Source organism: Tamandua tetradactyla, chromosome 5 (assembly GCF_023851605.1).
Source record: "Tamandua tetradactyla isolate mTamTet1 chromosome 5, mTamTet1.pri, whole genome shotgun sequence".
Taxonomy (NCBI): domain Eukaryota; kingdom Metazoa; phylum Chordata; class Mammalia; order Pilosa; family Myrmecophagidae; genus Tamandua; species Tamandua tetradactyla.
Window position 1 is genome coordinate 168,671,528 of NC_135331.1, and position 16,574 is coordinate 168,688,101.

Sequence of the window (16,574 nt, forward strand, 5' to 3'; positions counted from 1 at the left end):
TTCATATCTCTAGTTGAAGTCTGATTTTTTTCAAATTTTTAACAGTTGTTGTATGGGGTAATGCTGACTTTCATAGCTGCAGAGCCCTAACTCTGAGTCTCAAGTATCACACAAATGCCTGGGGTTGCTGAGAACGACCAGGTTATATACCAATAGCTCGGTATCACAGACATTATAAATAACAGTTACTGCTCCTGAATATATATGACTGCTGTAAGAATTTGCAATCTAGGACCCTTTACAATAGGCCCCAACCTGATAACCCATGTTCTGGACTTCAATTCACTGAGTTTTTATAGCATAGTTAGTCCATATGAGCCAGGTATAATAATATTTGTCTTTTTGTTTCTGCCTTTCATTCAACTTACTGTCCTCAAGGTTCATTCACCTAGTTGCATGCCTCAAAACTTCATTCCTTCTTGCAGCAATTCAGTAGTCTACTGTATGTATATACAACAGTTCCTCCTTCCATTTGTAGGAAGATTTTTGATGACTGTTTGAATCTCTTTACTTGTGATTTGAGTCAGTGTAGCTTGTTTGTGTGTTTCCAGGAATTTGTCCATTTTATCTAAGTTCTCTAGTTTCTTCATATCAAAGATGTTCATATAACTTTACGAAATAAAATCAGTGGGATGGCTAATGTCATAAAGGAGATGAAAAAGACACTGTAAGAGTATAAAGAAGAATTTGAAAGAACAGAAAAATAGCACATACCACATAACTGACATCTTTGATTAGTTGTGATGCAGGTATATGTACGGGTTGGGGATTCTACATTGGTGCCTGTGAGCATGAGGTGTGAGTCAAGGGGTTGTAGAAGTGTGGTATGAGGCCTGTGGGGATAAGATGGAGTTCAGGCAGGCCTTGGAGTGCAGGAGCAGGGTGTGGTGGGGAAACATGGGGGTGCTGAGCAGCTGTGTTGGGGCTGATATGTGGGCAGTATGCTGGTGGGTGAGTGAAGTGTGTGGGTCATGAGTGTCAAGAGAATGGGATACAGGGCACAGAATTTGGGGCATGGATGTGTCCTTGCACTGGGAGAGGGGCCAGGGGTGCCAGCATGTGAATGTGTGAGTGTGTAGGGGCAGGGCACAGGTCACAGAGCTTATTTGTTTTTTAACTTTTTTATTGTATAGGATAACATATATACAAAGCAAAGGAAGAAAAAAGCAATATTTTCAAATCACTTTTCAACAAGTAGTTACAGGACAGATCCCTAAATTTGTCGGAGGCTACCATATGATCTGCTCAGATTTTTCCTTTTAGCTGCTCCAGAATATAGGAGGCTAGAAGGCTTAAACTTTTTTCCTTTTTTTTTTTTTGAAAAATGACATATACAAAAAAGCAATAAATTTCAAAGCACAGCACCACAGTTAATTGCAGAACATATTTCAGAGTTTTACATGAATTACAATTCCACAATTTTAGCTTTTACTTCTAGCGCTCTAAGATACTGGAAACTAAAAGAATCATATTCATTTGCTAAATCCTATTTTCTCTGTATAACTCCACCATCACCTTTGATCTTTCTGTTCCTCTCTTTAGGGGTGTTTTGGCTATGGCAATTATAAATTTTTCATGTTCAAAGGGTCTGTCAATAATATGGGGTAGGGAGATGAAACTATCTGATGTTCTGGAGAGGCTGGGGCCCTAGGTTTCTGGACTTATCTGGTCCAGGGACCCATCTGGAGGCTGTAGGTTTCTGGAAAGTTACACTAGTACATGGAACCCTTGTCTCTTATATATTGCCCAAGGTGTTCTTTAGGACTGACTGGAATGGTCCTGGTTGGGGTTTGGCAGGTTATGATAGGTAGCAATGTGTAACTGAAGCTTGCATAAGAGTAACCTCCAGAGTGGCCTCTCAACTGTTTGAACTCTCTCTGCCACTGATACTTTATTAGTTACACTTCTTTTCCCCCTTTTGGTCAAGGCATAATTGTTGATCCCATGGTGCCAGTTCTGGATTCTTCCCTGGGAGTCATCTCCCATGTCACCATGGAGACTTTCACCTCTGGATGTCATGTTCCATGTAGGGGATTGGGCAATGATTTCATTTGCAGAGTTGGGCTTAGAGAGAGTGAGGCCACATTTGAGCAACAAAAGGAGTCCTCCAGAAGTAACTCTTAGGCATACCTATAGGTAGGCTAAGCTTCTCCGCTACCTACATAAGCTTCATAAGAGTAAGCTTCAAGATTAAGGGCATGGCTTATTGATTTGGGTGTCCCTAAAGTCTGATGCAGTGTCAGAGGATTACCTGATGATAAGGATTAATAGTTCCATATTTTTCCCCCCATCCCTCACGGGATTTTGCCAATACTTTCTAATTATCTGCTTAATATACTCTAGGCTATAGCTAGGCATTACATTAGGCTATACAAGATTAAAGGACCTCTTTCTTATTCTAGGCTCCCTGTGTTTCAGTTGTTCAAATAAGCTATACAGGTAGGTTGACTTAGACTGTGTGCTACAGAAAATTTTGGTCCAGACCAAATAAATCTTTCTTCCTTTGGTCTCCAAGGGCATGTGTGGTTCTAAAAGACATTGCCTTCCTTATCCCTGTGTTCTGAACTACTTTAACTCCACCCTGTGTTCTGAATTACTTTAACCCCAACCTGGTCAGCTTCATTCTCATCTCTAAATATCAGATTTTATATATATATATGTATACAGAGAGAGAGAGAGAGAGACTTTTATACATATATATATATATATATATATATATATATATATATAACTTTTGTGCCTCCCCCCATTATTTATCTCTGCTGCTGCTGTGGTAGTGCTAATGTTTTCCTTTTAAACATAGCCCACAGCATGCAATAGCCGTTTTCCCCCTGTACCATGTACCCTGTACCCTGTAAACACTCTTTGTACATGAATCATACCTTTGAAGTAGTTCTCGCAAGAACTAATTTATATTTCTAGTGTTAATCAGGGGTCATAGAGGTTTTCGGACGTGTGTCAGGGGTGGGTATGATGGGTGGGGAGGGCCCTGGCGCAGGTCCACAAGTGCTGGGGTGGGGTGGGGTAGGGTAGGGGTACCTTCTTGTGCAGGGCAGAGGGTTTGTGGCACACATGTGCCTGAGAGCACTTGTGAAGTGTGGGAGAAGGGCACTTATGCCGTGGGGTGGGGTAAGGATGTGCACATGTGTGGGGTGGGGGTGGGGCACAGGGTCAAGAGGACTGTGCACAGATACGTGGGTACCCGGCAGAGTGGATGTGGCTGTGCTGGTGCGTGGATCAGGGCTGTGGTGTGTGTGTGTGGATCTGGAGGGCAAGGCCCTGGTATACTCGGGTCTGGGCAGAGGCGGGGGGTGGGGCTCTGGTGTGCACATGCAGAGCTCAGGGAAAGAGGGGTGGGATTATGCCTACATGGTCTGAGGGTGTGTGGTTTGAGTGGGCACGTGCCTGTGTCTGGGCGTACTAGATAATGATATGCCTTTGTGCAGAGCTAGGGGTGGGGGTGAGTGGTCAGGAGGGCATACCAGCCAGGATTGAAGGTGAGTGCCTGTAGCCTGGATACACAGGTGATTGCCTGCAGGGGGCAGGGAGGGGGAGAGGGGGTTAAAGGGCTGGCTGTGGGTACACGGGCCTTGGGGCGGGGGCATGGGGCAAGACTGTGAGTTCCTGCAGAAGAGGTAGGTGGCTGGGACAGGCTTGTACGCATCCATGGGGTAGGGATGTGCAGGGAGGGGCCAGGGAGGGGGTACTTTGAGGGGGGGGTGTGCGACAGGGTTCAGGTAGGTGGGTGGGTAGTTGCAGATCATGAGGTGGGGGTGGCATGCGTGAGGGTAGCATATTCGAAGAACACAGTTTGGTTTACTTCTTTGTCCCTGTATCCCCGTCTGTGCCACAGGCCTTATTTTACTTGGTTGTCAATGTAAGGGCAGTTAGAAGCTTTTAAACAGGGTAGTAACATTATTCTGTTTGGGCTTGAGAACAATAAATCTATTCACAGTGTGTATGATGGATTGAACGGAAGAGAAAATCTATTTTTATATTTTTTCACTGGCTTAATATGGTCCAGTTTTAGATTTTCAAAGACTATTACTTAAAAAAAAAAACCAAAATAATTCACCATCTTTGAATTGCCTTGAACCTTTTTTTCCCTTTGAAATTATTTGTAACTAAGTTCTTTAAAAAAATGATTTCTTCTCTACTTAAGTAACTGACGGATTCTACCCAAACTTTTCATCTTTTGCCACCACTTACACATTCACTACATTTGTTTTCACTAGTGCTTGTGCTGCTACCACTTACCTACCCATGCTCAATCTTTTGACATTTTTTAGGGGGCTGCTAAAATGCTAGTTAATCCTTATGTTATCCTTTCTGTTAGAATGGGATCAGGAAGATTCTGATCCAAAGCCCTGAGAGGAAATGAGATTAGGAAGGGTCAACATCTCTAACACAATCACACCCTTCAGAATAATGGTTATCTGCGGGTACAGTCAAACCCTAAATAAATTAGCTTCAGGGTACAATCTTTTCCTACTTTTTACAAAAGAACTCTTAAAAAATGTTTCTCTGACTGATATTGTTACTGGATAAATGTGGTAGATTCTTTCGCCGTATTGTACTCAAATGACCAATTTCTGAGACACCAGGGTCTCAAAGAGAGAAAGAAAGTTTATTACTAAGCACGGAACAGAAGAGTAGATGGACTACTTGTCCAAAGACTGTCTCTCTCTGAACTGCAGTAATTCTAATAGCTATATTAGAGAAAAAGATGGGCATTTAGGATAATGAGCACAGTGGCCCCAGATGGATTACATGCTTAGTTGCAGAACATATGTAAGAAAATGGTGGCCTTAATATGATGATGGGTGTGATTTTTAGTATTGTAATGAGGAATAGGTGATTTGTAGATTAAAGTGTAAGCTACTGCACATGTCTGGAGGGCCCACTTTGGTGAGATCTAGTCTTGTTTATCAGGATAGTTTTGGACTAAAGGTGGGTTAGTTCTGGACTGACCCAAGACCCTTCATTAATAAACATTAGGTGTTGTCTTTAGTGATTACCAGGCTCTAAAATTGTAAAACTGGACTAACTGGGTACAAATGAAGGTTAGTCCCAAGGTTTTACAATCACAGGGGCAAAGATAAAGGCTATACAATCATTATCAGAGATCAAGGTAGCCAGATTATAATTTAGAGATTTCAGGTATTTCCCTCATTTCTTCAATATACCAGAAAGCAAAAAGGAATATGTAATAATGATTCAGTAATCGAAATTATCACTTAAATCCTAATTTCTTGGCTACAGTATGATTGATGACATATATTTTTTGTCTCTAAGGATTTTGTTAAACAGGGCTACAAATTTTTAGAGACTTAATCTATTTCCCAATATACTTGGAGCACTAAATGGATTAAGGGTTATTGTATGGATAGTCAGCCCTCAGACAGAAAACATCTAGCTGGGGTAAATTTATTTGCTTCAATAAATAATACTGGGCACTTTATGGTATAGAGCAAGTTTTAGGAAGAGAAAAGAAAGGAAATTTGAAAGGTAAATTCAAGAAGAATAAGGTTGTCTGTTTGTATTTAAGGAATTTTTCTAGTTATACCTCAAGGATTATCAATATCCAGATTTGACGCTTTCCCTTGAAGGATCTCTTTCCTCACTCAAAATGTATTTAAATGGGATAATAAGCATTTGAAAGTATCCCTTATCTTTTTCCTCAGGGAACTTAAAGTGAATCTAGTTCTTAAAAGTCACAAAACTTCTTTTTACAAAGCTTTATTAACACAGTGCTTCCAGTATGTATATGTCTGTTAGTCTACATAACTCCTTATCTGGAGGGAATTGGGAGCAGATATGATAATAAGAATTGTTTAAGTATCCCTTAAAGATAGTTAAGCAAGTTCTGCTTTAGTGGCTCAAAATTCCACATAAACCAGAAATTCGAATAACAGAAAATAAGTAGAGTCACGTAGTTATATCAAATATGAAAATGGTGTCATAAAAATAGGTAAAACAGATGTGATAAAATTCAGAAAAAGAAACAGTTCTCAAAATTATATCTTCCATTTCTTTTGATTGTTCCATGGTGCTTTGATTAACACAATGGGTACTCAAATATTACTGAGTCTACGGGACACATTAATGGTATACACCAAATGTGTACCAGACAAGTACATACATTTTTCTGACTATAGGCATACCTTAGTATATATATACATACACACACATATACATACACAAACACATATGACAGAGTACTTACACTTAAATTGTATAACACCTATATTACTTTTGAAAAACTCCCAAACGCTGTGTAATGAATAGACAAAATATTTTCAAGTATGAGAAGTCTTACTACCCTAAGGTTCCAATAAAGGTTTGAAGAGATAAATAAATGAACAGCTTATTGGAATTTTACCTTTTTAAAGTTACCTCATACTTTTTGCAAATTTCAAAAGTAATTATAAAACTCAATTTTACTTAAAAAATGACTGCATTTTCAGGATACATACCAAATACAGTCCCCACTCCACCCCCAAAATAATCACAATAATATATTCTTAATACTTTAAAGCATAACGTTCTTGTTTATGAGTAATATTATTATTAATATAAAATACTTACTTAGGCTACTTAGTTGTCTAATTATATTTGCCAAAGAAATATTGGTTACACATTCCAGTTCATTCTTAATTCCTCTAGGCAGCGCTGTGTGGCACAAGTGCCTAGGATCGATGTTTCTTTTCACTAATGGCATCTTGAGATCAACTTGTATGCTAATTCACCTGTAGGAAATCAAACAATAAAAATTAACGTTATTTAATTTCAACCCAATAAGATCCTATCTTTCACATTAAAGAATAAATTATTTTCTTGCCACCCAGTAATAAACCCACATGAAATTTTGCAAAATGGGTAAATGAAAGAGGGAATTTGGCCAAGAAGATAAAAGTGCAACAAAGAAACAAAAATTGATAATGCTGAAAGTGAAATTCAAATTGAACTTAAGCGATATTACTGGAGAAATACCTGACAATGGCAATGGTGACCCTGTTGCTGTTCTATAGACTCTAGATATGCAGCCACAGGAACTTACTGAAGTTGAATTTATCTACGTAAATGAAGAAAGGGGCTGTGACAAAAAAGGAAGAAGCAGTCCCAGCTCTTGGAGATCTCTCAGGATATTGAAAATGTCAAAGGATAAAGTATGGGAAAGTGATCTAAATTTAAAAGAAAGGAGTAAGATGATTCGCCAAAACCGAATAGGTGATTGCTCTGTTTGTCTGCTATCATAAATTCTGTGATGAGAGGAAGGCAAGCACTATTCAAATTACCCTTGAAACGTTTTATGTTTCTTTATTTCCATATTTTTTATTAGAGCCATTGTAGGTTTACAGAAAATTTATGCAGAAAGTACAGTTCCCATATACCTCCTCCCTACACATGAAATTTACCCTTTTATTAACCCTTTGTCACTAGTATGGTACCTTTATTACAACTGATGAAATAATATTAGTATAATTATACCATTAACTACAGTCCATACTTTGTATTAAGATTCAGTCTTTGAGTTGCACAGTTCTATGTATTTTTAAAATTTTTATTCTGGTAACATATATGACCTAAAATTTCCCCCTTTTAAGCACACTCAAGTATAAAATTCACAATGTTGTGCTACCATCATCACCATCCATTACCAAAATTTTTCCATCATCACAAACAGAAAATGTACACATTAAGCATAATTCCAAGTAACTTGTATTCTGGTTTCTGATTCTATGAATTTGCATACTCTATTTATAAAATGAGATCACATGATATTGGTGCTTTTGTGTCTGGCTTATTTCACTCACATGATATCTTTAAGGTTCATTATGTTCTTGCATAAATCAGAACCTTATTCTTTTTTTACACCCAAATAATATTCCCTTGCATGAATATATTAACATTTTGTTTATCCATTCATCTTTTAATGGACATTTGGGTTGCTTCCATTTTTCACTTATTGTGAATTGCCACAATGAACATCAGTGTGCAAATATCACTTGAAGCTGTGTGAGTCCCTGTTTTCACTTCTTTTAGGTATGTACTCAGAAGTGGAATTGCTGGGTCAAATGGTAATTTGATACTCAACTTTCTGAAGAACCACCAAACTGCTTTTCACAGAGGCTGCACTATTTTATTCCTATCGACAATGAACAAGTGTTCCTTTTTCTCCAATCTACTCCACCATGTTATATTTTTTTGTTGTTTTGTTTTTCAGTAGTAGCCTTCCAATGTGTCTGAAATGGCATCTCATTATGGTTTTGATTTGTATTTCTTTAATGGCTAATAAGCATCTTTTAATGTGCTTATTGTCCATTTGTTATTTTCTTTGGAGAAATGTCTTTTGTTCATTTTTAACTTCGGCTGTTTGTCTTTTTGTTGCTGAATTGTAGGATTTCTTCATATAGTATGGATATTAAGCCCTTATCAGATACATGGCTTCCAAAAATTTTTCCCATTCTATAAGTTGTCTTTTTACTTTCATGATAAAGTTCACTGATGCATAAAACTTTTTAATATTGCTTAAGTCCCATTTATCTATTTATCCTTTATTGCTCATGTTTTTGGTATAAAATCTAAGAAACCATTATATAACACAAGGTTCTTAAGATGTTTCCCTGTGTTTTCTTCTAGGACTTTTATAGTTCTGGTTCTTATGTTTAGGTTCATGATTCATTCTGAGTTGAGTTTTGTGAATGGTGTGAGATAGTGGTCCATCATCATTCTTTTGCATATGGATATCCAATTTTCCCAGCACCACCTGTTGAAGAGACTATTCCTTCCCTCAGCATTCATGTCAAAAATCAATTGGCCATCACTCTCTCAAAGCCCAACTTGCCAAGTGAAATCATTGCCCTCACTGCTACGTGGGACATGATACCCAGGGATGAAAGTCTCCCTGGTGACGTGGGAGATGACTCCCAGGGATGAATCTAGACTTGGCACCATGGGATCAACAGTTCCGCCTTGACCAAAAGGGGGAAACGAAGTGTAACTAATAAAGTATCAGTGGCAGAGAGAGTTCAAATAGAGTTGAAAGGCCACTCTGGAGGTTGCTCTTACACAAGCTTCAGTTAGACCTTGCTACCTATCATCATCTGCCAAACCCTAACTAGGACCATTCCTGTCAATCCTAAAGAACATGTAGGACAATATATAAAATTCCACAAGGGTTCCATGCACCAATGTAACTTTCCAGAAACCTACAACCTCCAGATAGGTCCCTGGTCCAGATAAGTCCTAAAACCTAGCCCAGCTTCTCCAGAACATCAAATAGTTTCATCTCCCTACTCCATATCAGTGACATACCCTTCCAATATGAAAAATTTAGAATTGCCATAGTTCAAACATCCCTAAAGAGAGAGATGGAAAGATCAAAGGTGATGGTGGAGTTATACAGAAAAGACAGGATTTAAGAAATGAATATGAATGCTGAATCATTAAATTGATATCTCTTTTAGTCTCCAGTATTTTAGAATAGTTAGACGTAAAAACCTAAAATTGTGGAATTGTAACCCATATCAAACTCTGAAATATGTTCTACAACTAATTGTGGTGCTGTGCTTTGAAATTTATAGCTTTTTGGTATATGTTATTTTTCACCAAAAAAGAAGGAAAAAAAGTCGATTGTGATGATAAAAATATTTAAGCCCTCTAGCCTCCTATATTCTGGAGCAGCAGAAGGAAAAAAAAAAAATCAATTGGCCAGTTAGGATTTATTTCTGAACTACATATTTGATTCCATTGGTCTATATGGCTGGCCTTGGGCCAGTCCATGCTATTTTGATTACTGTACCTTTGTAGTAGGTTTTAAAATTAGGAAGTGAATCCTCGAATTTTATTCTTGTTTTTCAAGATGTTTTGGGCTATATGGGGCTCTTTGATGATTGGTGTTTCCATTTCTGCAAAGAAGGCAATTAGAATTTTCAGTGGGATTGCGCTTCACTTTGGGTAAAATTGACATCATAACAATAGACTTTCCATCTATGAACAAAAAATATTCTTCCATTTATTTAGGTCTTTTTAAATTTACTTCAGCAATGTATTGGAGTTTTCTTGTACAAGTCCTTTACATCCTTGGCTAAATTTATTCCTACATACATGGTTCTTTTAGTTGCTATTATAAACGGAATATTTTTTTGATGTCCTTTTCAGATTTTTCATTACTGTTTTTTTTTTTTCATCTTGATCTTGTAGACATTTTACTGAATTTGTTTATTACCTATAATAGTTTTGCTCTGGCTAGAACTTCCAGTACAATGTGGTGACAGTGGGTACCCTTATCTTCTTCCAGACCTTAGGGGGAAAGCTTTCAGTTTTTCACCTTTAAGTATGATGTTGGCTATGGGTTTTTCATATATGCCCTTTATCATATTGAGGAAGTTTGCTTAAATTCTTATTTTTCTGAGTATTTTTTATCAAGAAGCAGTGCTGGATTTTGTCAAATGCCTTTTATGCATCACTTGGGATGATCATGAGGTCTATTTGCTTGATTCTATTACTACGATGTATTACATTAATTCATGTTCTTATGTTGAACCATATCTGGGATAAATTCCACTTGATCATGGTATTCAATGCCTTTAATATGCTGTTTGATTCAGCCTGCTAGTATACTGATGAGTATGTTTATATTTATATTCATAAGAGATACTGTCTGCAATTTTCCTTTCTTGTGGTATCTTTATATGGTTTTGCTATTGGGGTTAATGATAGCCTCATTGAATAAGTTAATATTACCCTCCTCTTCAATTTTTTTTTTGAAGAGTTTGAGCAGGATTAGTGTAAATTACTCTTGGAATGTTTGGTAAAATTCACCAGTGAAGTCATCTTGTCTTGGGCTTTCTTTTGTTTGGAGGTATTTGATTACTGATTCAATCTCTTTATTATTGTTCTGTTGAGATCTTTATTTCTTCTTGAGTCAGTGTGTGTGTTCCATTCACCTAGGTTCTCTAATTTGCTGGCATATAGTTGTTCATAGTATCCTCATTGTCTTTTTATTTCTGTGGGGTTGGTAGTAATGTCGCCTTCTTTCATTTCTGATTTTAGTTATTTGTGTCCCTCCCCTCTTTGAGCTTGTCAGTCTGCCTAAAATTCCGTCACTTTTATTGAGTTTTTCAAAGAACCAAACTTTTAGTTTCATTGATCCTCTCTACTGTATCTTTTTCTTTTTTTCATTTTTCTCCTCTCTAATCTTTCTTTTTTCATTCCTCCTCCTCATTTTGGGTTTAGTTTGCTCTTCTTTTTCTATATCCTTCAGTTGTGAGGTTAGGCCTGATTTGAGATCTTTCTTCTTTTTTAGTGTAATAATTTAGAGCAATAAATTTCCCTCTTAAAACTGCCCCTGATGCATCCCATGAGTTTTGGCATGTTGTGTTTTTGTTTTCATTTACCTATTTCCTAATTTGCTTTGTGAGTTCTTCTTTGACTCATTGGTTGTTTATGAACATGCTGTTTAATTTCCACTTATTTTTAAAATTTTCCAATTCTCCCTTTGTTACTGATTTCTAGCTGCATTCCATTGTAGTCAGAGGAAACACTGTATGATTTCAATATTTTAAAACATATTGAGATTTGTTGTGTGACCATATATTATGGTCTATCCTGGAGAGTGACCCCTGGGGACTACAGAAGAATGTGTATTTTGCTGTTGTGGGTCAAGTATTCTATATATGTCTGTTAGGTCTAATTGGTTTATAGCATCATTGAAATTTCTATTTCCCAACTGATCTTCTAATTAGATGTTCTATTCATTACTGAAAGTAATTTATTGAAGTTTCCTAATATTAATATGTATGAATGGAACCTTCATCACTATGAAATTCCCTATCTCCTAAGTATCAGTCAGGGTTCTCTAGAGAAACAGAACAGTAGATATCTGTAAATATGAGATTTATAAGGGTGTCTCACGCAACTGTGAGAATGAACAGTTCAAAATCTGTAGGGCAGGTTGTGAAGCTGGCAGCTCTGATGAAGGGTCTGGGTGAACTCCACAGGAGAGGCTTATTGGCTGAATGAAGGAACAGTTAAAAAGTCTCTCTTCTTCCTTAAAAGTCTTCAACTGATTGGATTATCTCTTTGGTGGGGCAGTATACTTTAGTTGATCATAGATGTAATCAGCCACAGATGCAATCAACTGACTGACAGATTTAACACACCAGCCTTCCAGTTTATAAGCCAGTCACAAAGTACCCTTGCAGCAAAAGTTAGGCCAGTGCTTCTCTGACTAAACAACCATGTATCATCACTTGGCCAAGCTGACACCAGAACTTAACCATCACGTCTAGTAATATAGATTTCTGTTTGTTTGTTTTTGCTTAGAAGTCTACCTTTTAGCATTAATATAGCTATACCAGCTTTCTTTTCGTTTTGTGTTGCATGGTATATCTTTTCCATCCCTTTCCTTCCAAACTTCCTATATTCTTATGTTTTAGACATAAAACATATCTAAACAGCATATAGCTAAGTGTTTCTTTTTCATTTATTTACTTTTTTTTCCCCAGTTTGAAAATTTTTGCACACTTTATTGATATGATCGTAATGTTTCCTCTGCCCATATTTCTTCTGGTCCACATTCCCTCCATTTCTATTCCTACTCATTCTTCAAATCTCATCTCAAATCAGATCATTCCCTAACCCCCCAGCTGTTCTAGTTTACTAGCTGCCAGAATGCAATATACCAGAACCGGAAAGGCATTTTAAAAAGGGGAATTTATTAAGTTGCAAGTCTATAGTTCTAAGGCCATGAAAATGTCCAAATTAAAGCAGGCCTATAAAAATGTCCAAATGAAGGTTCCATGGAAGGATACCTCAGTTCAAAAAGGCTGATGACGTTCAGGCTTTCTCTCTCAGCTGGAAAGGTACATGATGACATCTGCTAGCTTTCTCTTCAATGGCTTCCCTGAAGCTCTGTCCATTCTGTTGTCTGTCAGTTCTGGGAACCCTTGTTATCATGGCTTTAAAGCTTTTTTTCAAAATGGTTCCCTCTTAAAGGACTCTAGTAAGCAACTACACCTTGAATGGGTAGAGACACATTTCCATGCAAACCATTTCTCAGAAGTTACCACCCATAATTGGTAACCACCCAGCAATATTGAATGAGGATTAAAAAACATGGTTTTTCTGGGATGCACAACAGATTCAAACTAGCACACCCAGCCCTTACTAGATCATGTCCTCCTGTAAAATTATACAGGAGTACCTTACAATTTTCCTTTATAGAACTTGTCTCAAGTTAAAATTATATAACTTTATCACTGATTTCTGTTTGTCTCCTTTTTGGGTATAAAGCAGGTGTGTTTATGGCTCGTCATAATATATTGGGTGCCTGGAACATGCTTGGCATGTAAAAAACGTTCAACATATATTTGCTGAATAACTCAAAAATTCTTAATTCAGCTCAAATCTCAGGCTACAGATGTATATATTCACCTGTCTCAACATCTCTTCTTAGAACCTCTATAAGATTTTTCGAACTCAGTATTTCTAAAATTAAACACAGTATATTCTTCAATTCTTGGCCCATCTTCAATTCTTCTCTAAGAACTGAGGAAATCAAGTCTTAGTAATTCTACCTCATTAACAACTCTTATATTCTAACTTTTCTTTTTTATTTTATTTATTTTTTTTATTAATTAACGGAAAAAAAGAAATTAACCCAACATTTAGAAATCATACCATTCTACATATGCAATCAGTAATTCTTAACATCATCACATAGATGCATGATCATCGTTTTTTAGTACATTTGCATCGGTTTAGAAGAACTAGCAACACAACCGAAAAAGATATAGAATGTTAATATAGAGAAAAAAAATAAAAGTAATAATAGTAAGAACAAAACAAAACAAAACAAAACAAAACAAAACAAAAACCTATAGCTCGGATGCAGCTTCATTCAGTGTTTTAACATGATTACTTTACAATTAGGTATTATTGTGCTGTCCATTTTTGAGTTTTTGTATCTAGTCCTGTTGCACAGTCTGTATCCCATCAGCTCCAATTACCCATTATCTTACCCTGTTTCTAACTCCTGCTGAACTCTGTTACCAATGGCATATTCCAAGTTTATTCTCGAATGTTAATTCACATCATTGGGACCATACAGTATTTGTCTTTTAGTTTTTGGCTGGACTCACTCAGCATAATGTTCTCATGCTTCATAAGTTTATCCTGTCTTAAAGCTGCATAATATTCCATCGTATGTATATACCACAGTTTGTTTAGCCACTCGTCTGTTGATGGACATTTTGGCTGTTTCCATCTCTTTGCAATTGTAAATAACGCTGCTATAAACATTGGTGTGCAAATGTCCGTTTGTGTCTTTGCCCTTAAGTCCTTTGAGTAGATTCCCAGCAATGGTATTGCTGGGTCGCATGGCAATTCTATATTCAGCTTTTTGAGGAACCGCCAAACTGCCTTCCACAGTGGTTGCACCATTTGACATTCCCACCAACAGTGGATAAGTGTGCCTCTTTCACCGCATCCTCTCCAGCACTTGTCATTTTCTGTTTTGTTGATAATGGCCATTCTGGTGGGTGTGAGATGATATCTCATTGTGGTTTTGATTTGCATTTCTCTAATGGCCAGGGACATTGAGCATCTCTTCATGTGCCTTTTGGCCATTTGTATTTCCTCTTCTGAGAGGTGTCTGTTCAAGTCTTTTTCCCATTTTGTAATTGGGTTGGCTGTCTTTTTGTTGTTGAGATGAACAATCTCTTTATAAATTCTGGATACTAGACCTTTATCTGATATATCATTTCCAAATATTGTCTCCCATTGTGTAGGCTGTCTTTCTACTTTCTTGATGAAGTTCTTTGATGCACAAAAGTGTTTAATTTTGAGGAGCTCCCATTTATTTATTTCCTTCTTCAGTGTTCTTGCTTTAGGTTTAAGGTCCATAAAACCGCCTCCAGTTGTAAGATCCATAAGATATCTCCCAACATTTTCCTCTAACTGTTTTATCGTCTTAGACCTAATGTTTAGATCTTTGATCCATTTTGAGTTCACTTTTGTATAGGGTGTGAGACATGGGTCTTCTTTCATTCTTTTGCATATGGATATCCAGTTCTCTAGGCACCATTTATTGAAGAGACTGTTCTGTCCCAGGTGAGTTGGCTTGACTGCCTTATCAAAGATCAAATGTCCATAGATGAGAGGGTCTATATCTGAGCACTCTATTCGATTCCATTGGTCGATATATCTATCTTTATGCCAATACCATGCTGTTTTGACCACTGTGGCTTCATAATATGCCTTAAAGTCAGGCAGTGCGAGACCTCCAGCTTCGTTTTTTTTCCTCAAGATGTTTTTAGCAATTCGGGGCACCCTGCCCTTCCAGATAAATTTGCTTATTGGTTTTTCTATTTCTAAAAAATAAGTTGTTGGGATTTTGATTGGTATTGCATTGAATCTGTAAATCAATTTAGGTAGGATTGACATCTTAACTATATTTAGTCTTCCAATCCATGAACACGGTATGCCCTTCCATCTATTTAGGTCTTCTGTGATTTCTTTTAGCAGTTTTTTGTAGTTTTCTTTATATAGGTTTTTTGTCTCTTTAGTTAAATTTATTCCTAGGTATTTTATTCTTTTAGTTGCAATTGTAAATGGGATTCATTTCTTGATTTCCCCCTCAGCTTGTTCATTGCTAGTGTATAGAAATGCTACAGATTTTTGAATGTTGATCTTGTAACCTGCTACTTTGCTGTACTCATTTATTAGCTCTAGTAGTTTTGTTGTGGATTTTTCCGGGTTTTCGACGTATAGTATCATATCGTCTGCAAACAGTGATAGTTTTACTTCTTCCTTTCCAATTTTGATGCCTTGTATTTCTTTTTCTTGTCTAATTGCTCTGGCTAGAACCTCCAACACAATGTTGAATAATAGTGGTGACAGTGGACATCCTTGTCTTGTTCCTGATCTTAGGGGGAAAGTTTTCAATTTTTCCCCATTGAGGATGATATTAGCTGTGGGTTTTTCATATATTCCCTCTATCATTTTAAGGAAGTTCCCTTGTATTCCTATGTTTTGAAGTGTTTTCAACAGGAAAGGATGTTGAATCTTGTCAAATGCCTTCTCTGCATCAATTGAGATGATCATGTGATTTTTCTGCTTTGATTTGTTGATATGGTGTATTACATTAATTGATTTTCTTATGTTGAACCATTCTTGCATACCTGGGATGAATCCTACTTGGTCATGATATATAATTCTTTTAATGTGTTGTTGGATACGATTAGCTAGAATTTTATTGAGGATTTTTGCATCTATATTCATTAGAGAGATTGGTCTGTAGTTTTCTTTTTTTTGTAATATCTTTGCCTGGTTTTGGTATGAGGGTGATGTTGGCTTCATAGAATGAATTAGGTAGTTTTCCCTCTGCTTCGATTTTTTTGAAGAGTTTGAGAAGAGTTGGTACTAATTCTTTCTGGAATGTTTGATAGAATTCACATGTGAAGTCGTCTGGTTCTGGACTTTTCTTTTTAGGAAGCTTTTGAATGACTGATTCAATTTCTTTACTTGTGATTGGTTTGTTGAGGTCATCTATGTCTTCTTGAGTCAAA

The 16,574-nt window shown here is 36.9% G+C and overlaps 1 protein-coding gene across 3 annotated transcripts in view; it reads right to left on the bottom strand.

Moving 5' to 3' along the window:
* Positions 1-16,574, bottom strand: part of WASF1 (WASP family member 1) — a 132,998-nt gene that overhangs the window by 49,050 nt on the left and 67,374 nt on the right. For all 3 annotated transcript variants that reach the window (XM_077162645.1, XM_077162646.1, XM_077162644.1), the window contains exon 2: positions 6,589-6,749. In XM_077162645.1, the coding sequence (XP_077018760.1) occupies positions 6,589-6,721 (133 nt within the window). In that variant the 5' untranslated portion in view covers positions 6,722-6,749. The remainder of the gene's footprint in view (positions 1-6,588; positions 6,750-16,574) is intronic.